We start from the raw sequence: 27,639 nt of genomic DNA, 5'->3' as shown, positions 1-27,639 counted from the left end.
CGATAGTTGAAAACACTAATTATTTATTTATGACATTTATTTTGTGATGTAACCACAAATTCACGGTTTTTGGATTGACGGGACGGGACTCCCTATAGGCTTCTTGACAGACACGACAGACAGACACCGAAGTGATCCTATAACGTCCCTTTTTCTGTTTGAAGTACGGAACCCTAAAAATAAGAGAAAATCACCAGAAATAAAAAAATAAAAAAAACACTTGAATACTTAACAAAATAGTAAAATTTGAGAATAAACGGACAAGCTAAATGTTTTGACTTTTGTTCCTTCGAATATGTTTGGCAATGATATTTTAGACAAACTATCCTAGGTAGGTACTAAATACAAACATACTTCACTGCGAGTAGGTAGGCATAGCTACCAGATTTTCAAAATGCAAAAAAGGATATTTAACTTATTTATCAACATGCTGATAGATTCACTGTTGAGACTATGAGAGCAACGTTAGATGACGGCATAACTGGCTGATGACCGCGACTTCGTCCGCGTATATAAAATACCGTTTATACCAATTAGCGATTTTATATCACTAGATTCCGATTAGTTACATTTTGAAACTACTTATAGGTACCTAATCGAAAGCAAGAGAGCGGAATGATCCAGGCAAGTCCTTTATTCGCCTAGTCTTTTCGTCGTTGTTAGCCGCTGGTCGAAGAGCTTCATCAACCGCCCAATTCTTGTCGTTGGCTAGGAACCAGTTTCTGGAATGAGGAAATTATAACATCAAGCAAGTTAGCATCTTAAACCCAAAGTTTTAGGGTATCCCCGTCTCTCTCAGCTATACAATCCATACTAATATTGAGTACTAGCTGATGCCCGCGACTTCATACGCGTGGATTTAGGTTTTTAAAAATCCCGAGGGAACTCTTTGATTTATCGGTATAATATGTCACTCTCCAGGTGACTATACTCGTGCAATAGCTAGCTAGCGTCGTGATTGAAGGACAAACCAACAAACCAATAAACAAACACACTTTCACATTTTATAATATGGGTAGTGATAATAATTACTAATTAAATAATTTTAAATACATATCAAAAATTGCGTAACCGGCAGGAATCGAACCTGCATCTTGTGGGTTCGCGCCCGATGCCTTGACCACTCGGCCACTTGACGGTCTCGCTTACTGCCAGTGACGAAATTGGTGATATGTATGTTAACTCAGTACTTAATTTAATTTCCTTGAAGTGTAGGTAAAACACTAAAAAATTGTAAAAAATATAATTACTTTATCTACTTAAAATGCGAAAGTGTTTCTGTGTACCTCTTCACGGTCCATCCGTTAAACCGATCCGTGTGACGAAAAGATAGCTTGCATCCCGGAGATAGACATGGATACTTTTATCCCAGAAAAACAAAAAGTTCCCACGGGTTTTTTAAAACCTAAATCAACGATATAAAAGGAAAGGATGACGGATCTGACTGATCCATCAACACACAGCTCAAAGTACTGGACGGATCAGGCTGAAATTCGGCATGCAGATTGGAGCTATAACGACGCGACGTAGATATCTTTTAAAAAAGGATTTTTGAAAATTCAACCTCTAAGGGTATGAAATAGGGGTTTGAAAGTGTAGTCCACGCGGATGAATCGATAAAAATTGTTACCTCTTAGCTTCAACCCTCTTCATCCAGTAGCGCTTGATCTGTTCGACGGAGCCCGCCTTGCCGCCGTACTCGTTGGGCAGCAGCTCCCGCGGCACGTCCTTGTATAGCGTGTCCGAGCCCGGCTCGTGAAATCTTATCTACAATTAAAAAAAAAATGGTCAAGCGCAAGTCGGACTCACACATGAAGGGTTCCGTACAATCGTACAAGAAATAACACTTTTAAATTAGATGATTCAAATTTTTATTGCAACCATTTTGAAATTTTTATTGTTTGCTGTCAAAGTAGCAATATTAATACACACTCTGTGAAAGCACACAGACTCACACTTCACGAGATGCAGCCCGTTGATAGACAGACGGACGAACGGATGGAAGGCAATAGTAATAAGTCCCTTGGCACTCTTCGGGTACGCAACCCTACAAACACGTGAAACTGAGGAAATCGTCCTTTTTAAGGCGATTAAAATTAAAAACTGATCGCACATAAATGCAAGCATCGGACGCGTCGGACGTAATGAAAGTTCAAATGCCATCGTATAGTGCGCGCAAAAAAAAAGTTAAAATGGTGCGTGAGGAGTTAAATTTTACGCGTTATTTAGTTAATATTATTCGTTTCAAGCTTCAACATTAACCATTATTTTTTGGGTAGTTTATTACACATTTGTAGTTACCTAACGCAAATTGTGTCGAGTAGATATATGTAGATAATTATAATTATACGCTAAAATAGAGGCATTTAAATTAATTTTTTGTAACATCCGGTATTTTATAGAACGCTTCAGAGATTTTACACAATGAAATAAAAACGTATTATTATTATTATTATTATAAAAAAATATTTAAAATGCTATTGAACTGCCAACTAGACACGAGGAGTTTAGATGTAATCTTCTTAACATACAAAACACAAAAATAATAAATAATAAATAAATAAACTTTTATTGCAGGCATAAGTACACCCATAATTGTGTGTTAGTACAGAAATAATTCCTTAACCTATGTTAGTACTTACTTATTACTAGCTTAAACTTAACTTAACAACTAATTCTACTAAAATTAAAACTAATCCTATTTATAATTCCCGCGGGGGTCTCTTTGCACCTATGTGCGCACCACTCCAGCACCTCCAGAGAGGGCTATCCAATTTCGTGGACAATGCGCTGAGAAGAGTGTTGGTACTCCTCAACAGCCTGCTCATCAAGGACGCGGCACGCTTGCGCATGATCGCGTAGAAATCATCCACGCGAGCATCCGCAAACATTGCCGACGCACTGCAGTGGCGAGGCTTTCTCAACACCGCCCTCAGCACATTGTTGTATTGGACGCGCAGGGCACTGTAGGTCCGCTGCGTGTAGTTCGTCCACAGACTGCACGTATAAAATGACTGGCAGTAAGCCCTAAATAAGGTCAGCTTTACCTGTCCAGTACATCGCGCAAATCTGCGGGCCAACATATTGCCTCGGACCGACAGAGCCCGGCGCTCACGTTCCATGTCACTGTCGTCCCTCAGGCTGTCGGTTACTACATGTCCGAGATACTTGAACTCAGTCACTTGCTTCAGGGGATTACCACATAGTTGTATTTTTGGTTTAAAAGTAGTTATTTTGTTTTTTTCCCCTGAAAACAAGGAACACACTTTTATTAGAGTTGTAACTGAGTCCATTCATCCCGGCATACTCCTCACAGAGTTGCAGCAACTTTCTAAGACCCCCGACCGAGGGGCTCAGCAGAACCATGTCGTCCGCGTAGCTAAAATTGTTCATGCTTACGCCATCAATCGAACACCCGACACCAGCTCCGCTGAGCCTCTCAATCAGCTGGTTCACATATAGATTAAACAGCCCAGGGGACGTCAGCCCTCCCTGCCTTACTCCACACTCCATTTTGTATGGGTCACTGAGTTCATTTCCCCATTTAACCACATTAGATTGGTTACCGTACCAGTATTTACAAAAAGTGTTTCTGCCTATGTCCGTTATAGAGTTCGAAACCATCCAACCGATGTGCCCCAACCCGGTTTCATTACAAAAATAATGCGAAGATGTTTTAAAGTTGTTTTTTCAGCGTAGTAGCACACGCCGGGTAGCTACTTGATACACCATCCAAAACCAACGCCATCACCGGTCAAAATTCAGTCTGGATAATATTCAGGTACTGAAAACCCACGACATCAATAAGTATTATGATTCAATGTGCGAGAGACTATAGGGCCTTGATTCAAATTTCAATCGAAAGTATGCAAACAGTTCACCTAAACTGAAGTTGATAGATGACACTTATTTTTTTGTATCATACGTACTACGTATCATATGAATATACCTACCTAGTTACTTATAAGTTATAATGATGTTTGAATATTTCTTTATTTACCAATTTAGCAACATCTGCGTTTAGGAAGGGCTTGCAGAGAGCAAATATCTTGCCAATATATGCGGGCGCGTTGATTATGTGTACTTGCTTCAGTCTGATCGGTATCGCTTCCTGAAAATTACAAAATAATACATAATATTATTATTAATGGCTGACTGAAGTGAGTTATGTTTGAAGACAGGTTTGGAGGTTATTTATGGAATCAAATCAGAAATTAAGTCAAGGAGTCACAAAGCTGAATCTTGATCCTGATGCTGTAATAGCGATCTTAATGATTTGATGTACGAATCGCATATTTTGACAAAATTAATGCAAGTACCTAAGTACTTGCGATAATTTTGTACCTATGCTACCTTTAAATAATATATAAGTAAGTACTAGTAGAACTTAGATACTGATATCTATAGTACGCGACAGGTTGAAATGGCAATCGGGGAGGGAACAGTCCCCGCGCTAACAAGGCGCGTGCGAGTGCGGGTATGTGGGGCGTCCCCCCGCCACATACGCCGATTGCCATCCCAACCAGTCGCGGACTATAGGTATGTGATTTAGATAACCGTGTTCGTTATTCGTCAGGTAAGTAGATGAATTAATAATTGAACATAATTATTGGAACGCCGGCAATTTTCTGTTGCAGGAATAATATATAAAAGACACTTATTATGATTGCACGATAAGCAGTTACAACATGTTCGTCATTGAATTAATGTTTTTAATTGCTTTGGAACAGACATTAAAACTGATCGCACATTAATTGTATGAGTCGCGCGAGGCTCTACTTCAGTCTGCAAATCGAGGGATTTACAACAAACTAGCTTATTTATGTCCGCAACATCATCTATTTTACGCTCTTAAAGGGTTGAATTTTCATAAACCTTACTTAGAGGATGTAGACTACGTCATACCTAAATGACATCAGCATGCCTTTTTGTTATGAAGCCCTCGAAATGTGTTGTATGTAAATCTGTCATTTAGTATGAAGATTAACTATTTAGAAAACGTCATGATTTGACATCTCCAATAAAATGATTAAACGTGAAATAATAGTTTAGAGCAACATGGCAACGATTGACCCAAGATAGAGAAATGTGGAAACGACTGGAGGAGGCTTTCGTCCAAATGGGGCGTACTGAAAAATAAAAGAGGAAGAAGAATGTATATACCTAATAAAATATGAAAATTAGTAGTGATATGCAGAATAGTATTGTGTACATATTAAAAAATGAAAATATATACAGTAAGAAAATTAATAATTAAAAAAATAGCGATGACATAAATAATAGTAATGATATATAAATATAAATGTAAATGTAAATAAGTATTATGTATAAGTTTTTTTTTTTATTCTATTAAAATATGTATATACTGAATATTATGATAAAATGTAATTGCATGTAATGTTTTCAGTAAATAAAGGCTTTATTATATATTATTATTATATTATATTATTATTAATAGTTTCAAAGAATTATTACTTCCTACTTCCATGTTTCACGTACAGTACAGTTAACGTTATTTTATAAGGGATTCAACTACAAGACTAATATTATACCGGCTAATAAACTTTAGCAATTTCAGTACGTGCGGATTAGATGTGCGATGAGCTTTAATTACCTTCTCGGAAGAGCACGAAAAACGTCTCCACTTTCGCATGACACGGTATTTAAACATTTATGACTAACTTGCCTATTAGGTAGGTCTGTATATCCGTGTTTAAAAATACGTAACTACGGACCTAATAGAGACGAATGCTGTTCACAAAACTTTCATCGAGCTTGCGAGGCTGCACAGAGGTCGAAATGGCTTCCTCACGGTTCCCGATAAGGTACAATAATTATGGAGTAAGCCTTATTAAAATGAATTAAATCTATTTCTATAGGTTTAATATTTGGATGAGTTTTTACCTAGTGCTTTGCTCTACAATAGGGTGATATGTGCCTAATTTATGTTCACTTTTCTTTAGAATAGAATAGAATATGTTTTTATTCAAGTAGACTTTTTACAAGCGCTTTCGAATAGTCGGGTAGTTTTATTTTAAGTCTACAAAAATAATAGGCAAATTAATTAATATACCTCGTGTGTTCACGATCGCTGGTCAATAAAAATATATTAGCCGTAGTAGTTTCGTTATAGGACATCACACTAAACGCGTACGTGTAAGTCCCGCAAATTGCTATTGCGCTGGAACCATGTCTTATTAACATCAAAATGACGTCATTTTGACGTCATTTGATGTATATACGTCGTTTGATGTTTGGTGTAAAAATATACCTTCGAAACTTCAGTCTGGTGCTGACGTCAATAAAATGGGGCCACGCGCATTAGCAATTTGCGTGACTTATACGCCTGTAAGATTTGAAACCCAAGGACCTGTATGAAACATACACTGCTGCAGTATCTTACAATACCTACTAAGTACTTCTAGGTGCTGGAGACAAGTAATACCACTGTACAGACAGTACCTACGCGGCAGAAAATAACGTACATCGGCATTTAGAATGACATTTCGGCTTTGTAGAGCGTTGTCTCTGTCACTCAATAGGTATGAGTGTGTACGGTGTTTTATCGGTCTCAACGACAGATACAATGATGATCTACAAATCCGCTATCTCCTTCTAAAGGTCGATGTACATTATTTTCTGCGGCGTACTGTACCTATAGGTAGGTAATACACATACTTATATCTGGTATATCTATTGCATTCCGTTAGGTACCTAATTTAGGGACCTAATTGTAATTTAGGATACGACTAGCTGATGCCGCGACTTCGTACGCGTGGATTTAGGTTTTAAAAATCCCGTGGGAACTCTTTGATTTTGCGGGATAAAAAGTAGCCTATGTCACTCTCCAGGTCTTAAACTATACCCATGCAAAAAATCACGTCGATCCGGTGCTCTGTTGCGACGTGATTGAAGGACAAACCAACAAACAAACACACTTTCAAATTTATTATAAGGGTGGCGTGTCCTTATCGAATAAGTCCCATAAAATTAAGATAATAAAAAGTACTACATGCCTGTGTGTAAAGCATGTATTTCCGCAAGATGGCCAGATTAATTTTGCCAATGAACTTGAGCGTGATGTTGTTCGTGTCAAATATGGGTATCTCTCCTGAAGGGATGTCGTCCTCCTCCGTTAGCCGCGTGTCGGCGAGCATGAAGAACGTCTTGACGGCGTCCACGAAGTTGAACAGGTCGTAGTCTGGGTTGTTGAGCCCGTAGATGAACACGCGGTAGTTCTCCTTAGTCTTGTGTGGCAGCGGGCACATGTCCCTGTAAAATAATAAATACATAGAAGCTTACTTCAAGTAACAAAGAACAAGTAAGGGCGTTTGTGCACTTGTCAGTGACTAGCTGATGCCCGCGACTTTGTCCGTGTGGAATTAGGTTTTTAACAATCCCATGGACGTACCCTTTGATTTTCCGGGATAAAAAGTAGCATATGTCACTTTCCAGGTGTTCATCTATACCCACGCAAAAAATCAAGTCAATCTGTTGCACCGTTGTGACGTGATTGAAGGACAAAACAACAAACCAAAAACCAACAAACAAACACACTTACGTATTTATAATAAGGGTACTGAATAATAAGGGTACTGATTTCACAGATCATGTTTTCTTTGGTGCTGCAAATGTTTATGGGCGGCGGTAATCACGTGACCCGCCTGCTCGTTTGCTCGCTATTTTTTTAAAGTTAGTAACTATGGGAAGATACGGTCACACTTACGCGATCTCAAAAACTCGTCTGATCTCAGGCGCCCAGGGATCCCGCTTCAGGAAGAGCTCGGGCGTCGTGGACCGGATGGTGAAGAATAAGTCGATGGTCTTCTTGACCCGCTCCAGGCTCTGGTCGCAGCTGAGGTAGAAACGACGTAGCAGGATATCCTCTGAAAAATTGTTGCTAACTTATTCCCGCGTCTTCGTCCGCATGGACTACACAAATTTCAACCCCTATTTTACTCCCTAAGGGAGGGGAATGCATAAACGCATTTCCCAGTCTCAGGCCTTTTTTCTACATACACCCATATGCATCTCCTTGAGTCTCCCGTCGTGTTTTATTTGTAACCGACTTCCAAAAAGGAGGTGGTTCTCAATTCGGCCCGTTTTTTTAAATGTAAGTACGATTTTTTCGAGGTTTCTGGACCGATTTGCAATTTTTTTTCAGTGTATCAATTTCAATCCTATGTCTAGAGCATATAAAGCTGAATTTAAGTTGCTATCAAAAGGTTTCGTCACTCGGCTTAAATCCAACTAGTCTGTGCGTTAGCCCAAAAGTAGCTCTGCTCTGACGTAAGTCACGTAAGCAACCAGTAGATGATTACCAGTAGATGACTTTAGAAAAGACTCGTAGGTTCAAAATGTTAACTAAACTACTTAAATAAAAACACGAACTCACAGGAAACATTATTATCTGGCTATGTAGGTAATTAATTACATTGTAATTTGCCATGGAGACCCTGGGGCAATCAAGTCTTAGTACAAAAAAATTTTTACGAGATATTTCACCGCGATTAGTAGCCTCATCTGGTGACAAGGGTTGGCCCATTTTTTGCGTAACGGAACAGCCACCAAGCCACACGGGCATGATTTGTATAGTAATTAGGCTAGCTTTAAGTATTAATGTAATATTTACGCACATAAATAATTATTATAACTAATATGATCATCTCTAGTCTATAAAACATACAGAAAAATTTATCACTAAAAAAAATATATTTACAAAAAATATACGCCGTCCAAATGGTCATTTATGGGCATTGTGCCCAAAACACTGGCGCTATTACCTCGCTGAACGGCAAGGCTCAACCGTTGAGCGAAATAAGCACCAGCTCTTGGGTCACCAGACGCGTGGATCAGCTTTGGGACACGACGTTTATAAAAGCTTTCGTGTCCGATGACCATGGGCCCAGAGTCTCAAACGTAATATTTTGTATAAAAATAATAATATTTGTAATGTGATATTTTGATATCAGTAAATATATTAATATGTGACTGACCTTTAAAATGTTGTGCTCAGAACAATTAAATATGTATTTTATATTATTATCTAAGTGTAACAAAAGATAATTCCCTAATAAAATGTTTTGATTAAGTAGGTAGGTGCATTTGGTGCATCTGGACTAGCTGGTCGGCATCAAAATTAGAAAATATATATCATGTTTCTAAAATACTTAGTAATTAGGTATATCTATCAATCAGCTTACAATGTTGCAGTGGAGATATTGTATCTGTACATAGATTGACGTAAACAAATAGCGCGGCGAAACAGCTGATATCCAAAACTTACGGCTTAGTAATGTACCTAATCTCCTTTTTTGTTTATGAGGGGGACCCTCTCGGTGGTCACCCTCGTCGCATATTGGGGACTAGCTTATGCTCGCGACTTCGTCCGCGTGGACTACATAAATTTCAAACCCCCATTTAACCCACTAAGAGGTGGAATTATTAAAAATCCTTTCTTACAAAGAACACATCCTCCAAATTTCATGTCTTTAGGACCAGCGGCTTAGGCTGTCCGTTGATATATATAAGTCAGTCAGTCAGTCAGTCGGTGCGAGTGCAACGACGGCGAAACAAGGATACAATACAAGTAGGTATATCTTCTAACGCAATATATGCATTATTGTCTATTACATAAGACCTATTTGTGTACTGAATCTATTAGAATATATTAGCATGTAGTAAACTAAACAAAACAGTGACTTTCTTTGTCGTTGCATGACCGTTACTTACATCTCAACAATACAAATTAGCCTAAGCAATATGTTTCATTAGGTGATGCTTAAATTTTCTATCAGAAATTAAAGTAACGCTTAAACTCTAACAAAAGACTATTAAACGTTTTTCATAACTATGCATAGGTAGTATGTTTCGCAATTTGAATTGCCCAAGAGCAATAGGTAACTTCAAGCAAACAATATAGCAATGGTAGGTAAGGTAGCTTTAACCTAATAGGAAATCTAAAAAACCTCGTCGTGGGTATTAGGGCCATAGTAGACACGATGCTTTTAGCATCAGCGATTGGCGATTTAGTAGTTGTTTTTTGGAAGCTCGGTATTGCGTTTAAACGCTCCACTTCGCTCACTTTTCGGAAGTTCAAACACATGAGTAAACTTTATATAGGTACTTACTTAGCTTGATGCCGCGTAAGGCCAAAACGCGCGATTTCAATAGGTACAGCGATCGAACACAGAAAGTCGGTATTTACTCGTCGATCGCTGAAGCTAGAAGCATCGAGTCTGCTATGGCCAAGATATTGTGTGTCATCAAATTATAAGTAATTTGAATTCCTCTGGTACCTCGAAACGCTCCAGGTAAGATCTTAATCAGAAAAATAGCTCACGTTTATCTAAGTGACCAGTTTGTTACATACGTATAATGTGCTGAGTACGGCACATAGTAGGTATAAAAGGACAAACTAACTCAACTCACATAATATCGAAGTACCTACCTAACTACTGTAACCGCGATCCAAAGCACTGGGAGGCACTTGGTTTAGAGTTGAGACCACTTATAATTATTTTGCAAGTAGGTTTTTTCTAACGTAAACCCCCACTAAGAGAGGATTTTTCAACAATTTCACCCGAGGATACCTGGTGGGTCGCCGCTCCAAAACCTAGTTGAGCTGAATATCATCTAATCTGTTTCAATTACTTGTATTGCCAATATGCGCAGGTCGATCTAAGATCACTAAGCAATAGGTACACGTCATCTCTAAAAAGTTGTTGAAGATTGGACGGTCGACAGTTTTGCAAATTTGGACTCAGAAAGAAATGGCTAGATCAATGACCGCTTTAACCGCCTTGGCTTAGATAGATAAGCTCGATGCGATGGCATCAGTCAGTATCTAGCAGTAACTTAAGGCTGATGATTGTTTAGAGACGATCTGCCGGCTGATTGGAACAAGTCTCAAGTCAAACCTCACTAGGATTATTTGGCGGGTATACGTGAAGCTTCATGTCAATGAACCTATTTTATTATCAAACTAGCTTTTCCCCAGTATTTAGAGATTCCGTTGGTTTATTACTAGGGGATCTACTTTATAAAGAGAGCCTCCTACATGCAAAACATCTAGTTTCTAGACTCAATGGTTCTGGAATCAACGTTAGTGCCTCAATAGCTCAACGGTTAAGCCACGGACTGAAATCCGAAAGGTCGGCAGTTCAAACCCCACCCGTTGCACTATTGTCGTACCTACTCCCAGCACAAGCTTTACGATTAGCTGGAGGGGAAACGGGAATATTATTCATGATTACCATGGCTAATATTTAAAAAAAACAAAAAAAATGTAAGTAGGTACCTACATTGATTATGTAATGTAGGTTACATGACGAAAAATACCTTTTCGAACTTTAGAGTCTATAATTTAGAGTTTCGAAATGCCATTGCGTGTTGCATCCACTTACCTACTGAAGAATGAAGATGTTATTTAACATTAACTTGTTTCATAACATGAAATATGATTTTAAACGTCCGTCGACCTTCAAACTTGAAACCGAGTCTACCTATACAGATACGCTCGCGTCGTTACGTAAATATTACAAATAGCGACCTAAAAATGCTATGAAAAGTAAAAAATTCACATGCTTTTATAGCTTCAAAACTTTTTAGGTAGGAAGATAGATATCTAGGTAGTATTGAAGTTTTTTTTTGCAAAAGAGGGAAGTTAAAATTTATTTTAGGTGAAAAATTAAAGATTTAGTGTTACGTAAAAAGCAACAAATAATAATAATTATTATAAAAGTGTAGATACCTACTAATCTAATCTATAAAAAAATTGCAAAATGGTTTTTTTCCTGTAAGTAGATATTTTCGCACCTATTCATATGAATATTTTTCCTAGTGAGTATAGGGCGTTTGTGCACTCATTCGTATTCGGTTCGTTTTCGTGATTCGTGAAAATACGATTCGAAGTGTCCATCATACAAACCGTACGTACCTACTCATTCACACATATATTATACATTTGACGGATCCGTCAAAAGTCAAAATACGAATCAAAAAAAAACCTAATAAGAACGAGTGCACAAACGCCCTCAGCAAAATTCATAATTCGTCATACCTATGCTATTTTTAAAAATTCTTTTACATAATAAAGCACTTATAATATAATTTTACCTACCTACCTACCTATATTTTATTTTATAATGAAAGCTGAATACAGTTTCCATCTTCAAGTAATTATTAAATTATTAGGTAACATACAATTTGCGAAGGCATCGATGCGTATATTCTTACGAGCGAGTCTTTAAGAGAAGAAACTGACTACCTACAGTTTGAGATTTTATGGTAGGTAGTTTCTCTCTATAATCGCGGGCAGCATTATTATAAAAATTAATAATAATGCTGCCCGCAACTTCGTCTGTGTGGATTTAGGTTTTAAATAATTAAGTACATGGGAATTCTTCTATTTTCCGAGATTATAAAGTCTACGCCAGTTTCTAAGATGCAAACTATCTCTGTACCCATAAAAATTGGTTAAACGAATGAGCCTTATGGAACTCGATGATTTTCTGTGATAAAAATTAGCATATGAACGTCTTTGGAGTTTAAACTAGTAGGTACCTTTCATCAAAAGACCAGGAAAGTGACATAAGCTACTTACTTTTTATCCCGGAAAATTAAAGAGTTCCCACGGGATTTTCAAAAAACAAATCCACGTTGACGAAGTCGCGGCATCAGATATCGCGGGATATACTCGTGTGGTCGGGCCTTATGAGTTATGACTTATGACAGAACTCCTTTACCTGATAGAGGTCAGGATATACATGAGCAATTAGGTTCTCAATTTTCCTGGTACTGATTAAGAACGTTTACTTACGATTTTTTTTGTTTTAGTCACAGAATTCAGAATAAGGGTAGAAGTGTTAATGCATGTGAAATTTTCGGCGCGTAGACGTGTAATAACATAGGTACCTACTGTAGTCTGTAACTAGAGATAGTTACAGTAGTAGGTACCTATGGTTTTCCTTTGAATTATTTTTGTAGGTAACTGTTCCTACGATGCTAAACTAGGCAACACGCTGTCCCGAAGTAAATGAGTGTTACAGCAAATATCATTAATTTTATTAAGTACTTAGGTAGTGAATTCCTTATTTTGAAATCTGTTACGTAATTGACAGTAAAGGCTAGTGTAGTGTTCTTACTTACCGACATCGTTCGGCAAATGTGGTTGTTTGTTGAGCCAATCTTTTATAGGCACCAGTGCGGTGTCCCATTCCACCTCTTGATCAGGCACTGTAAAAAAAGTTGAACTTGAATATTGAACTTTTTTCATTAATATCGACCAAGCGGTTAAATCGGTTACATCGCAAGGAAACCTGCATGCCTGAGACTTGATAGTTCTCCATAATGAAGCCAATCTGCACTGAGCCAGCTTGGCGGACTATGGTCTAATCCCTTTTCATTCTTAAAGGAGACCTATTCTAAGTTGTGGGCTGGCGGCGATGGGTTGGTCATGATGATGATGATCGATGGTTACTGCAGCACATGAACATGTCCAGGACTGCAGCATCAGACGAATTGCCTGCCGCTGCCGCCTTTTGCAGAATTTCTTTATGCGCTCGTTCAATAGCCCCATATTGGGGAAACACTGCAGGTGGAATCTGGTTCTAAAAACTGGCGGTTATTAATAAAATTTAATTGGCTCACAGTCGACACTCGTCTTATTAAGTAAGTAGGTATTGCATTAATAAACACAGTTTGATGAACAAAAAATAACATAATCTCATGCAGGATTTACACAAGACACGGATGCTTTGGTGCTGCTTGTGTCTAGCGATTCCCACAAATTATATAACTGCATATCATCCACCCAGTTATCGAGGTCTCTCCCATATCCCAATATTTACTGCATTTTCCGTTGAAGCTTTACTGTTTCTTAATCGAGCTAAGTATATGCTGCGCCCCACCTATGGCCATTTTCAGCTTCGCAACTCATATTAATTGTTGTTTATTCGAGTTCTTTATAATATACTTCTTCACCCGTTAAAGGGAGTTTTTTTAGCTTTATAGGCATGGCATTTGACTGATGCAATCACACCAAATAGTAGGTAGTAGGTACCTAGTACTATAGGTGTTGATGCAGCCTAAGTTAGAAACCACTTAGTGGCCTGGAAGGTGTCTATTATTCACTCTTCTTTTATTCCCCAACAAGCTTATGCTCGTGATTTCGTTTGCGTGGACTACACAAATTGTAACCATTTTTACCCCCTTAGGGTTGAATTTTTAAAAATCCTTTCATAGCGTATGTCTACGTCATAATAGCTATCTGCATGCCAAATTTCAGTCCAGTGGTTTGAGCTGTAGAAACAAGGAAGTGAATCACTCCGTAGGAGTCCGTGGCATTTCAACTAAGTACTTATATTTACATGGATAAAATATTGTAGACGTTGAATTAATAACTGACCTTATCCAACTCAAAAATTAGCAACCGGACTTATTTGCAGAAGATACGAAAGTTCAAGTACCTAGATAACGTCATATTGTGTCGTGCATACATTGTTGCAATCTCAGTATCCATACGTATTATAAATGCGAACGTGTGTCTGTCTGCCTGTCTACTAGTTTTTCACGGTCCAGCAGTTTAACCGATTTTGATGACATTTGGTACAGACTTAGCTTGAATCCCGGGGAAGTACATATGCTATGTACATTTTATCCCGGAAAATCAAAGAATATTTTAAACCAAAATCACGCGGACGAAGTCGCGGGTATCAGCTAGTAAAATATAAAGATTAGATAAGTAGGTACCTAAGTGCAAATAAGTAATAATTTCTCGTTGCAATATCAATAATGTTGAAGTTCAAATAAACAATCAAGTTAATTACAGATAACAATTTATTTAGGTTCATCATACCTTTGAACTTGTCATAAATAACATCACTATCTTCTGTCATTATTCCTATTTTTTTTAAATAAATAATTAAATATTGGAGACGTTGACTTTGGATACGTTATAATATTACTATGTAATGAAAAAACAGATAATATTTTTGATATTAACTATCCATCTATATGGTAGGTATTTGGTGTTTTATCTGATAACGACTAACGTAATAGGTAGGTAGGTACACAATATCTACAGCCTACAGGTGCACAAACTAGTTGATAGTTAGAGGTTATTTATATACAGGACTGACCAATACTTTATATACCTATATAAGTTGGTAATTCCTACCCATATTATTATAAATGCGAAATTGTGTTTGTTTGTTGGTTTATTGGTTTGTCCTTCAATCACGTCACAACGGAGACGACGTGATTTTTGACGTGACCTGGAAAGTAACATAGGCTACTTTTATCCCGGAAAATCAAAGATTTCCCACGGGATTTTAAAACCTAAATCCACGCGAACGAAGTCGCGGGCATCAGCCAGTATATTATAATATTACACCGATTATAAGAAAAAAAAACGGCGACGTACCGGAGTCCGGGTGATAACTATGCACGGCCGAAGCCTCCCACCAGACCAGTCCAGAGATAATTTAGAACTTAATATGAATTCACAAATTTCCCTTATAAGGAGTCAAACCTGGGTCCTCCCACTTATAAGACCACAGCGCTCACCACTGCGCCAGGGAGATCCTCAAAAACTATTTTTACGGTTCCATATCCAGAGAAGGGTTTTGGCCATAGTCTACCACGCTGGCCATGTGCGGAATGCGGATTGGTAGACTTCACACACCTTTGAGAACATTATGGAGAACTGTCAGGCATGCAGGTTTCCGCACGATGTTTTCCTTCACCGTTAAAGCAAGTGGCATTTAATTACAACGGACGTAGCTCTGAAAAGTTAGAGGTGCGTGCCCGGGATCGAACCCCCGACCTCAGATTAGAAGGCGGACGTCCTGACCACTAGACTATCACAGCTTATTTTGAGAGGAGACCCCGTGCTCTGTAGTGAGCCGGCGATTGGTTGATCATGATGATGATGATATCCAGAGAAAAAGAAACCTTATAGGATCACTTCGTTGTCTGTCTGTATGTCTTGTCTGTCGTGTCTCTCAAGACCACTAAGGAAATCAATATTTACTTCCGTACTTCCCGTTTACCTAGAATCATGAAAGGTTGCAATGGCTTATAGCACAACTAGCTTATTCCCGCGACTTTGTCCGAGTGGACTACACAAACTTCAAACCCCTATTTCACCCCCTTAGGGGTTGAATTTTCAAAAATCCTTTCTTAGCGGATGCGGATAATAATGTAGCTATCTGCATGCCAAATTTCAGCCCGATCCGTCCAGTAGTTTGAACTGTGCGTTGATAGATCAGTCAGTCAGTCAGTCAGTCAGTCAGTCAGTCAGTCAGTCACCTTTTCCTTTTATATATTTAGATTAGTAAACGAAAAAATCCGAAAAACGTGAATTTGTGGTCACGGCCTGTCGTGTGCGAGTCCGAACTCCGAAGTCCAATGCAAGTCCACTTGATCGGTTTTTTCTAAAATAAAAAAAAATTATTCTGACGAATTGAGAACCTCCTCCTTTTTTGAAGTCGGTTAATAAGTAGATAGGCATTAAACTATGAATAAGGCGTATTTATAGGGTTCCGTCCCTCAACAGGAAAAACGGAACCCTTATAGGATCACTTTGTTGTCTGTATGTCTGTCTGTCGGTCTGTCAAGAAACCTACAGGGTACTTCCCGTTGACCTAGATTCATGAAATTTGGCAGGTAGGTAGGTCTCATAGCAGACATTCGGGAAAAAATCTGAAAACCGTGAATTTAGGGTTGCATCACACAAAAAAAATCTGGTCATGAACTAATAATTAGTATATTCAATTTTCGAAGTAAGATAACTATATCAAATGGGGTATCATATGAAAGGGCTTTACCTGTGCATTCTAAAAAAGATTTTTATTTATTTTTATGCATCATAGTTTTTGAATTATAGTGCTTAGTACGGAACTGTAGTACGGAACCCTCGTTGCGCGAGCCTGACTCGCACTTGGCCGGTTTTTTGTCTATGCATGGCAGGACTGCAAATAGGTATTGCGAATTGAGATGTCAACTGCTGATCATGTTATCTCACACACGTCATTCTTATCAGACTTATCACTAACCTATGCCTGAGATCATGCTAAGCCTCGTGGCTAAACCCTATAAAACAATTTTTACGGGGGTACCTTCCTTTAAAAAAAAGATTAATAAAATAAAACAATTTTTAACAGACTTCCAAAAAGAAGGAGGTTCTCAATTAGGTGCGTTCCGGTTTAAACTTAGAACTAAATTTTACTATAAGTAATTTAGGATAAGTACCTACTTACTTAATCTAGGTAGGTAAGTATATCTGATTCCTGCAACTTTGTTTTAATTCCTTATCAGAACACAAATACTAATTGTAGATAATAATAATAATTAGTATAAACTGTAATAACTTATCAAAATAATGATATTATCATTATTAAAATTTTGATTGGGTAAGTAGGTATGTTCATTTGTACAACTAGTCTGTACTAATATAAGGGGGTAAAGTTTGTAAGTTTGTTTGTAGGAAGTAATCTCATGAACTGCTCAAGCGATTTTGAAAATTCTAGAACCAATAGAAAGCTACATTCTTTCTGAGTAACATAGGGTATTTTTTTTTCAACACCCGTGCGAAGCCGAGGTGGATCGCTAGTGTGCAATATATGAAATTAGGTAACCGTTCCAATAGAATAATTACTCAAGTGGAAGGTAATGAATAAGTCTGTTTCCGAGTTAAATCTTCCTTATTCTTTTGTGCAATCATCACTCTGAGAATAAACTTATTACTTAGACTTCTATGAATTTATGATTATCTCGGAAAATCTAAATCTTTGCAATAAACTATTTTAAACAGGCTCTTATTTTACATTTACTATGCCATAAATTCTGAAACAACTGAGATAAGTCTTAAACATTAGGTAAGACAATGGAAACCCGTGTTAGGAAAAATACTGAGTGCATTAAATTAAGTACCTAGAGTACGACAAGGCTATCTTGGCGCGTGGCGAAAATCGGAACTAACGTTGCCTGTCATATTCTTTTATTTGGTCCATAACAGTCAATGGGAACTCATTAAGTAAAGAAGGGAGGAGGTAATCTCAAGTGCGCCCCCCATAGCTATTTTTATAAATTGATCGCTTGAAGGTAGGTAAGTAGCTTAGCTTACGAAGGGTTTCTGGCCTACTAGTTCCCTAACATCTCTTTACCGATTTACTGGCTTACTATATTTTTTAATACTACAAATCTCAATATTAGATCATTATCAAGTCGGTAAGTAACTAGGCAGGGTAGATGTACCACTTACCAGTGAATGAACAAACTTCTTTAACCTACGTTTGTTTGTTGGAATAGGGATGAGATAAGTAGATATATTTATTTTGTTCATAATATTGTTATTATACGTCTATCGTCTACCATGTTCTACCTATAGGATTCTGTGCTATAAGTAGGTACTTTCGTTACAATTTATGTGAAATTATATTCGATGCAATACTTCGTTTCGTACGATATAGGTACCTAACTACCTAGTTTCATAACGGTTTAGATGCCAGTTATAAGTTTTGCAAGCGGTTTATATTATACGGCAGGCAACGGGCTGATTAGTTCAGTTTTTTGAAACCTGCTGTAATTTCGACGCGATTGCAAATATTGTATTAGGTACTATATAATATCTATTTGGCTTCAATGAGTATTTTAACTTTGGTTAATCGACACTGGGAATAATTTAGTTATTAATGCGGGACATTGGTTAGGTTAGGTTATCTTCTTAGCTCCCAGAGTTCTACGAGTAGGTAGGTATGTAAATCAGATACGATCCATTTTTAAAACAAGCCGTCCATTTCCGTAAACACACCCCAAAATAAAATTGCAAGTATGCAATGACAAATTGCATTTCCGTAGATACAAGTTGAATAAACTTGACTCGCGGAAAGGGGAATTTATTGTCGGCAGAGTCGGTAACGCCAAGGTAGGTATACAGCTATCCGAATAGATATATTAATATAACCAAACTTTTATGTTTGCAGTTAGCACCCCTAGAATGACGTTAAGACATTAATGTCCCGCCTCAGACAAGGCCATATTTTTGAGGGACATGTATCGCTTTTGTTTAAGGTAATATCTAGGTAGATACTTAGCTTTCAAAGTGCTTTAGCCAGATAAGTACTTTAAAGCTATAAACTACAATTTCCGTAAACGAAACCCAAAATAAAATTGTACCTACCTATGCAATATAACTTATTGCATTTCCGCAAGTTGAACTTGACTCGCGGAAAAGGGATTTTATTGTCTGCGGAGTCGGTGACACCAAAGTATACCTACCTACCTAATGGCTATAACAGACATTGACAGTTGACTTTTACGTACTGTACTTACCTATACTTATAGGTACAATAAGAAGAAACTTATTATTCTGAGCTTATCGGTATGAAGTAATGAACTTGATATTAGCACGTCGTTGAGACGATAAATTACGAAACATTACATTCAGAATCAGAATTCCATTCCTCTTTGTTGACTGAATAGGAATACTTATATTATATCTACTTACTCAGTTTTAATTAAGTACCTACATAAAGTTTCATTTAAATACGTAGCACCTCGACCTCGTAGCACGGTAGATAGGTCATTAGGTACTGTAGGTACCTAGGTGAGGCTATCCTGCGTGATGAATAAAGTAGGTAGGTAGTTATTTATGTAAGTATTTATATCTTCCAAAATACTTATACCATGTAAGTAGGTACCTATACTGTAATTTAGAATCTATTAAAAGGTATATTTTATAATTTACGTAATAGATAGGTAGGTATGTATGAAATAAAATCACTGATGTGAAAGGAATAACGGTAAGCTTTTGTATTTAAATAAAACTCTTATAAAATTAACTATTACTGATCACTTTAGTACCTAATAAAGTCGCCCTTTGTTTTTTAAGTGTCCTATATTCTTACTCTCTGTAATTTTGTTAACAATGTTTCAATTAAATTAAATTTTTATTCTCGATCTCGAGAGGTCATACACCTCTCGTAAGTTTTAGTAATAAATAATAAATATCAATAAATGCATAAGTACAATGATGCAGTGGTAGGTAGATGGACGCGGTTATAAAATACGTACCTACTACCTAATATCTATAGGTCCTAGGTCCTACCTCTTACTTAAAATAATTTTTTTCTCGTTCTACCTATAGGTATAATGTATTAAATTGTATATTTTAAAATCCATATTATTATGAAATTAGTAGGTACCTACCTATCTACTAAATAAATACGTTGTGGCCTGCAAATGTTTTGCCTGTAAGCAATGATATTAGAAGTTTCTTCTAATATCATTGCCTGTAAGTAGGAGTTCGAATATTAGTTCGAGTAAGTACCTAGTACCTACGTCTTATCTAATCCTATAGAGATCATTAGTAAAGAATACATAGCATACTTCCATAACTACATATAAAAATTTAATATTAGGTAGGTTCAATCATAGACCTTTTATGGTAGGTATATACCAGTGGAAAATGTTGCTCTATGGCTAGTTACGAGTTCGTTTAATATTATGTCAAGGCAAACGTATTTAATTAAAAGTCCAACATTTCACTAGACTCGACCCTAAGCAGTAAGCTTTGAATCTGCTAAGCTTGAGTAGGTAACGTGTTAGTTCTTACCTTACCACATGAATATATAATACACCGATGCCTTACCATAATATTATATAAAGTATATTACAATTATAGGTACCTACCTACCTAATTAACGAAACACTTTTGAAACCAATCAGTTCCGTTCTTTAAATTGATCATCAGATATCAGTACCTAGTCAATACCACCACGCAATAATTAATATACTTATCAATTGGATTTTAAGTATTTAAAACTTTTTTTGACACTGGCAAAACGGATTTTACGTACCTACCTACAGTACTACATTTATGACTTGGAAAAACCGGCTTAGTGCGAGTCAGACTCGCGCACCATGGGTCCCGTGCCTTGGAAGGATTTATACTTGGTTTAACTATTTCCACCTGCAAAGATTGTTAATCGCAAAAACAATATATATTTGATACTATAGTACAGCAAATTATAACGATTTTTGGACTTTTTCATTACTTATGCCGTGAGACCTCGCTTCTTGCAGAATCTCATGATTCTAGGTTAACGGGAAGTAAGTAGGTAGGTACCCTATACGTATTAAACTCTTTAAATTTCCATATAATATTTTGTAAGCTTTAAAATATGCGGCATACTTACCTAAAGTAAACGTAATCAAAATATAACTACGGCATTTCGATTGCGTTTACTTAGAAGCTTAATTTTTATATATTAAAATAAATTATTATTCATTTATTATCACACACCTTTGAGAACATTATGGAGAACTCTCGGACATGCAGGTTTCCTCATGATATTTTCCTTCACCGTTAAAGAAAGTGATATTTAAATACTTAAAACGCACATAACTCCGAAAAGTAGATGTGCGTGCCCGGAATCGAGCCCCCGAGCTCCGATTAGGAAGCGGACGTCCTAACCACTGGGCTATCACAGTTTATATGATAGCTGATTTCATAGGAGGAAGAGTATTGTAGGAAAAACTGTACATAATATATACAAACATACGATACGGTAAAAATTTAATTCGCTACACAATTAGGTAGTCGGTTCGAAAGAGAAAGTCTTGTCTTTCATTCAATATTCTAAAGACAGTCGGATTTGGCAACATGGGGAATGTTTAGTTTCTATTTTTTATTATATATTACTTAATATAATATACCTACTAGCTTATGCCCGTGACTTCGTCCACGTGGACTACACAAATTTCAAACCCCTATTTCACCCCCTTAGAGGTTGAATTTTCAAAAATTCTTTTCTTAGCGGACGTCTTCGTCATAATAGCTATCTGCATACCAAATTTTAACCCGATCCATCCAGTAGTTTAAGCTGTGCGTTGATAGATCAGACAGTCCGTCAGTCAGTTCAGTCAGTCAGTCACCTTTTATAAATGCCAAGCTAAATAAGTATCTACGGATGGTAGTACCTACCTACTCACTTATCCTATATATTTTATATTTCTTTAACCCTTTAATTTATTTTGTTCAAACCATTTATAAATTTCCAAGTTTATTCAGTTTTACATAAATCAATTAAATTATGAAAGCTAGCTATAAGCTCGGAACATGAAAATGGGCTTCTGAATTTGAAAATTTCATGCACTTACGCCAATTTAAAAATTGGAATAATTTGCTAAATAGTCTAAAAGTTACAATTACTTAGTAATAATAATTAATATAACTTACTTATTAATTAATCCGGTACAAAATCAACTTAAATATTTATGGCATACGAAGATATACAGTCACTGATAAAATTAAATAAGAATATAGGAACGCGCGCGCGATGCAGCCAATGTAAGCCAACTGGTTCGGACTTCGGTTAACAACATTCGTAAACTCTTTCTTTCTCGAATCTCGTTAAGTGGATGCGTGTTGTACGTCAATCAGTGTTTTGGATACACGTCGCGTTTATTTACCAAATTAGTATAATGGCTTTTACTTAGGGCGGTTCCGCACTTATCCGATCCGAATCCGCGAAAATACGTCCCGAAGTAGTCGTAGAACTATTTAAATAAATAAATAACTAAAAATATTTGTTATCCGATTAAACTTTTACAAGTATTTTTGAATTGTCAGAGGCATCTACTACTGCACTGTTTGGAATGCCTTTCCTACCGAGAAGAACCAGCAAGAAACTCGGCTACCATTTGCATGGTAGCTTACGCACTAGATCCGACTTCCGTCATCCAATTTCTCGCCGTAATCCGTGAGAATACCTCGAATGTGCCTCGGATTCTAATCGGACATATGACGTAGATTTGTCAAAGATGTCCACTGAATAGCTTGGATTTGGATTTAACAGAACGGATTTATTGCGTAAGCAATATCCGAATTCGGTCCGAGTTTATTATCCATATTTTCACGAAATCGAATCGGATACGTGCGTAACCGCTCTTACTGGTACTACTTACTAGACAATAGCACATACATACCCAACTTTACCTACCGCCTCAGAATACAATATAGCGTACCGCTAGCGCGTACCTAGCCTACCTAATATAATATTATCTTCCTACGTAGATTTGGCTAGCTCCAGCAATGAGCGGGGTTGCCTTAATTCTTAAAAACAATTAATATTATGGCATAATAATTACCTGATTATTGTAAATTAAAATTTTTAAAAGAGCAACCGCCGAGTTTCTTGCTGGTTCTTCTCAGTAGGAATGGCATTCCGAACCAGTTGTAAATTCTTTTGACGATTCAAAACCACTTGTAAGCGTTTATATATTATAGTCCGCGACAGGCCGAGATGGTAATCGGGGTATGAGGCGAGGGACGCCCCGCACACCCGCTCGTCATCCCCGCTATCCCGCGCCGGGCTGGTGCGGGGGCTGTGATTTGCCGTTTGCCATCTCAACCTGTCGCGTGCTACACCTACTTATAGGTACTTGCGACTTACGGCGGAAGCTGCTACTGCTTGCCACTTTCGGAAGAGGTTCTCGAATCTACAGTGAATTTCGTTTGGGTCGTAGAAATCTTAATAATTAACATCTTAATAATAATTAAAATTTCTATGGATTTGATCTATGTAAGAAACGGCAGTAGGTAGGTACTTAACTTCTTGATTAGATTAATACCTACTTAGGTGATTTTTGGTTCTAACTTCTATGAATAAAATATGGCTTAATATTAATGCCCTCCTACAGTGTTATGGAAACCTGTTGGTAGTTGATTCAACTACCAATTGTTAAAAGAAAATACGTAAGGATATTCTTCGTCAGTTTTTATTTAGTTGACATGTTGATGTGAACAGCAAACAAAAGAGAATGACATATTTATTATTGAGCTTATAAATAAACCTAATACCTACGAAGAAGTATTTATTCTAACACTCCTCCTTATATTCATAAGCTCGTCACTTACTCGTTCTGATTTACTATCACACATTTGCACTCTATACTCATGCATCATCTAATCCCATTCCTCTTACACACCATTCAAATTTACCTCTCATCAATCCTTTCGTTAACACATCTGCAACCATACGTGAGGTTTCTTTATATATCAGAGAAATCTCACCATTTTCTATTGCTTCTCGAATAAACTGATATCGTACATCTATATGCTTAGTACGTTGATGGTGTACAGGGTTTTGTGCGATAGCCATAGCTGACTGACTATCAGTGTATAGAGTTATCGCTTCACAAGGTTTCCGTGTTAGTTCAGCCATGAACCGTCGAAGAAATACAGCCTCTTTAGCAGCCTCCGACAATGACACATACTCTGCCTCTGCAGTAGATAATGCTATTGTTTTCTGCTTCTGACTATTCCAGCATATAGCTCCTCCTTGGCACAGAAAAACTGATCCCGAGTATGACCTGCGATCTCGGTCTCCGGCGTGGTCGGCATCTGCGTATCCCACAATCCATTCTCTCTGTACTGCTTCTCTAGAGTACTTAAGTTTTAACGATTTGGTTCCTTTTAGATATCGGAGAACTCTTTTCAATGCTATCCAATGGCAATCATCATAACACTCGTTAAACTGACTCAGACTATTCACTGTATGTGCTATGTCTGGCCTCGTGCACACGGCAACATACAAAAGTGAGCCAATTAATGCTTGATAAGGTACATTAGGTGATACATGATCGGGTCCAGGTTTCTCTAACCTCTGCCCTTGAACCGAAGGTGTGGTCACTGGTTTAGCAGCTTCCATTCCATATGCATGTAATAACTTGCCTATGTAATCTTCTTGGTCAAGACTTATCCCATCTTTCTCCTGTGTTATGTTAATTCCAAGCATAAGTTTAGCGCTTCCCAAATCTTTCATTTCGAAATTCAACGTTAGCTCTTCTTTAACCTTCTTCATTTCTTGCTCTTCATTCCAAAAAATAAGTATGTCATCTACATACACTGCAAGTATGATAATTTTTTGCTTGTCACCTCTGTAATAAACACATGATTCATTTTTGGATCTATGAAAGCCAAGTTTTTCTAACGTCTCATTGAGTCTTTTGTTCCATGCTCTAGGAGCTTGCTTTAAACCATATAATGCCCTGTTCAGACGACAGATGTAATCTCCTTGCTCTTCAAAGCCTTTAGGTTGGTTCATATATACTTCCTCTTCAAGATGTCCATTTAAGAACGCCGTTTTCACATCCATTTGATCTATATGAAGTCCTAGTTTAGCTGTCAAAGCTATTAGTAACCTTAACGAACTGTGCCTGACCACGGGCGCAAAAGTTTCGAAGTAATCAATGCCTCTTCTCTGACTGAAGCCTCTTGCAACTAAGCGAGCTTTATATCTTTTTCCTCCCGCCTCTTCTTTAATTCTAAATAACCATTTAGAATCTACTATGTTGCATTTTCTCTCAGGTGGCTTCACCAAAGTCCACGTGTTATTCTTTTTTAAAGCCTTCAACTCCTCCTGAATTGCAGCTCTCCACATGTGACTGTCTTCTCTAGACAAGGCTTCTTCTATAGTCAGTGGCTCATCTCTAGCTACTGCTACTGTATGATATAGAATACAATCTTTGAACACTGTAGGTGTACGTTCTCTTAAAGGATATCTCCTACCTTCATCAACGTTCTCCATTTCTGTTTCTGGATTACTCTCTATAACCCCAGATCCAGGTTCTTCTCTCGTCTCTATATCATTCTCCATCTGAATAACTTCTTCTGAACTAATTGGTATTTCTGGTATTGTGGGTATATCTTGCACATCCGGTTCTTCTATATTCCCTAGAGGTATTATTACTTCCTCAACTACTCTCTCCTCATTTTTAGATGTGTCGATATCTTTAGAGTTTTCGAAGAATACAACATCTCTAGATTTGTATACCTTATGAGTTTTCGGGTCTAATAAACGATAACCCTTTGTTGTTTCGAAGTAACCTACAAAAACTAGCTCCAAACTTTTCGGATCAAGCTTTTTCCTCTTTTCATCTGGAATGTGCATGTATGCTTTGCTCCCAAAAATACGCAGAAAACTCAAATTTATTTTCCTTCCAGTCCAGGCTTCTTCTGGAGTCTTTCCTTTAACCGCCAGTGTAGGTGATCTGTTTTTCAGAAAAACAGACGTTTGAACAGCTTCCGCCCAATACACTTTTGGTAAGTTTGCTTCAGCAAGCATACTTCTTGCTCGTTCCACAATAGTTCGATTGGCTCTCTCGCTCACTCCATTTTGAGCTGGTGTATAGTCCACAGTTAGTTGATGAACAATGCCATTTTGTTTTAAAAACTCACTAACTCTTTTATTGACATACTCGGTCCCGTTGTCGGTTCTAATAATTTTAAGCTTTCTGCCAGTTTGTGATTCAGCTAAAATCTTAAACTCAACCAAGACAGAAAAAACTTCACTTTTTTCTCTTAAAAAATAAACGAAGGTTTTTCTTGTTTTATCATCAATAAAAGTAATAAAATATCGTTTGCCTGAGAATGACGGAGTTTCTATAGGTCCACAAACATCACTATGTACTAACTCAAGAATTTCAGTAGCTCGCTTCGCCTTCTTCTTTGGAAAAGGTAGCTTAGTCTGCTTACCTTTCAGACACGAAACGCATTGTACTTCTTCGGGATCCTTAAAGTTAATACCTTCAGCCATTTCGTCTCTCAATATCTTCATATAGTTGAAACTTAGATGACCGAGTCTCTGATGCCATAATCTAAAACTATTATCAGCAATTGTGTTCAAAGCTGAAACATACGAGTTATATGTACAAGGTTTTGATCTAAATTTATAGATCCCTCTCTCTTCCTCGCACATCTTTTTCCCAGAACCTTTTATCTCACAATCATTCTCTGCATACATCTCACAACCTCTCTTTGAAAATACTACTACAATACCTCGATTAACTAACGTACTTACACTCAATAAGTTCACAGTTAAATCGGGTACATACAAAGCTTCACTCACCGTAAACTCTAACTCTCTAGTCGAACATACATCACCACGACCTTCTCCATTTATTCTACTCCCGTTCGCGCATGTAACTTGTACAGGCTTCTCTAGCTCTACATAGTTTCTAAACCAATCCTTGCGACAAGTCATGTGAGATGACGCGCCCGAATCAAGGATCCACTCTCCTTTGCATGAACTCTCTGTAGTAGATAATGCAGTGAAATTGACTTGATGACCATTATTGTTCGTCTTCTTCTTCGATGGGTTAGATGGACAATTTATTGCTTTGTGGTGTCCTTTACAAATGAAACATTTCAGTATTTTCTGTTGTTGTTTGTTTCTGTTTTTTCGAAAAATTGGTTTTCGTAGAAACTAAGGCACTCGTAGACGGCTCCTCATTGTCGCCTTGCTCCTTCTTCTCCAATTGTAGAAGCTTCATTTTTACGTAATCAGTAGTTAGTACTATATTACTGTTTTCCATTGCCATTCGTAGAGGTGCGTATTTTTCTCCTAAACCTTGTAACATGAGCGCTGCTAACAACTCGTCGTCCAGCTCTTTTCCTATATCATTCAGTTTTTGAGCGATACTCATGATCTCAGTTACATATTTTTGTGAAGATTCGTACATACTGAGTTTCTGACTAACCAGTTTGCCCAGTAAATAGCACCGATTATTTACGCCTCGATCTTCGAAAGTTGAGCACAAGGCATCCCAGCACTCCTTTGCCGTTTTTGATTG

The 27,639-nt window shown here is 37.4% G+C and overlaps 1 protein-coding gene and 1 pseudogene across 1 annotated transcript; both read right to left on the bottom strand.

The window, feature by feature from the left end:
- Positions 1–5: 5 nt before the first annotated feature.
- Positions 6–22,395, bottom strand: LOC117990159 (alpha-tocopherol transfer protein-like). The gene is made up of 8 exons (XM_069504256.1): positions 22,244–22,395; positions 13,150–13,236; positions 7,727–7,886; positions 7,013–7,272; positions 4,001–4,107; positions 1,631–1,767; positions 593–722; positions 6–173 (listed from the first exon to the last, which is right to left on the bottom strand). Coding segments are annotated over exons 1-7 (882 nt in total). The 5' UTR covers positions 22,245–22,395; the 3' UTR covers positions 6–173.
- Positions 2,572–3,574, bottom strand: LOC138403501 (uncharacterized; annotated as a pseudogene).
- Positions 22,396–27,639: the final 5,244 nt, after the last annotated feature.

This window comes from Maniola hyperantus, chromosome 17 (assembly GCF_902806685.2).
Source record: "Maniola hyperantus chromosome 17, iAphHyp1.2, whole genome shotgun sequence".
Taxonomy (NCBI): Eukaryota; Metazoa; Arthropoda; class Insecta; order Lepidoptera; family Nymphalidae; genus Maniola; species Maniola hyperantus.
The sequence above is the reverse complement of the archived record's forward strand: the minus strand, read 5'-3'. Positions and strand labels throughout refer to the sequence as shown.

Coding starts and splice junctions, on each gene's coding strand:
- LOC117990159 (XM_069504256.1), bottom strand. Junction 7,273..7,726: donor AGACGAGTTTTTGAGATCGC/GTAAGTGTGACC, acceptor ATTATTTTACAG/GGACATGTGCCCGCTGCCAC. Junction 4,108..7,012: donor CATGCTTTACACACAGGCAT/GTAGTACTTTTT, acceptor ATTTTCAGGAAG/CGATACCGATCAGACTGAAG.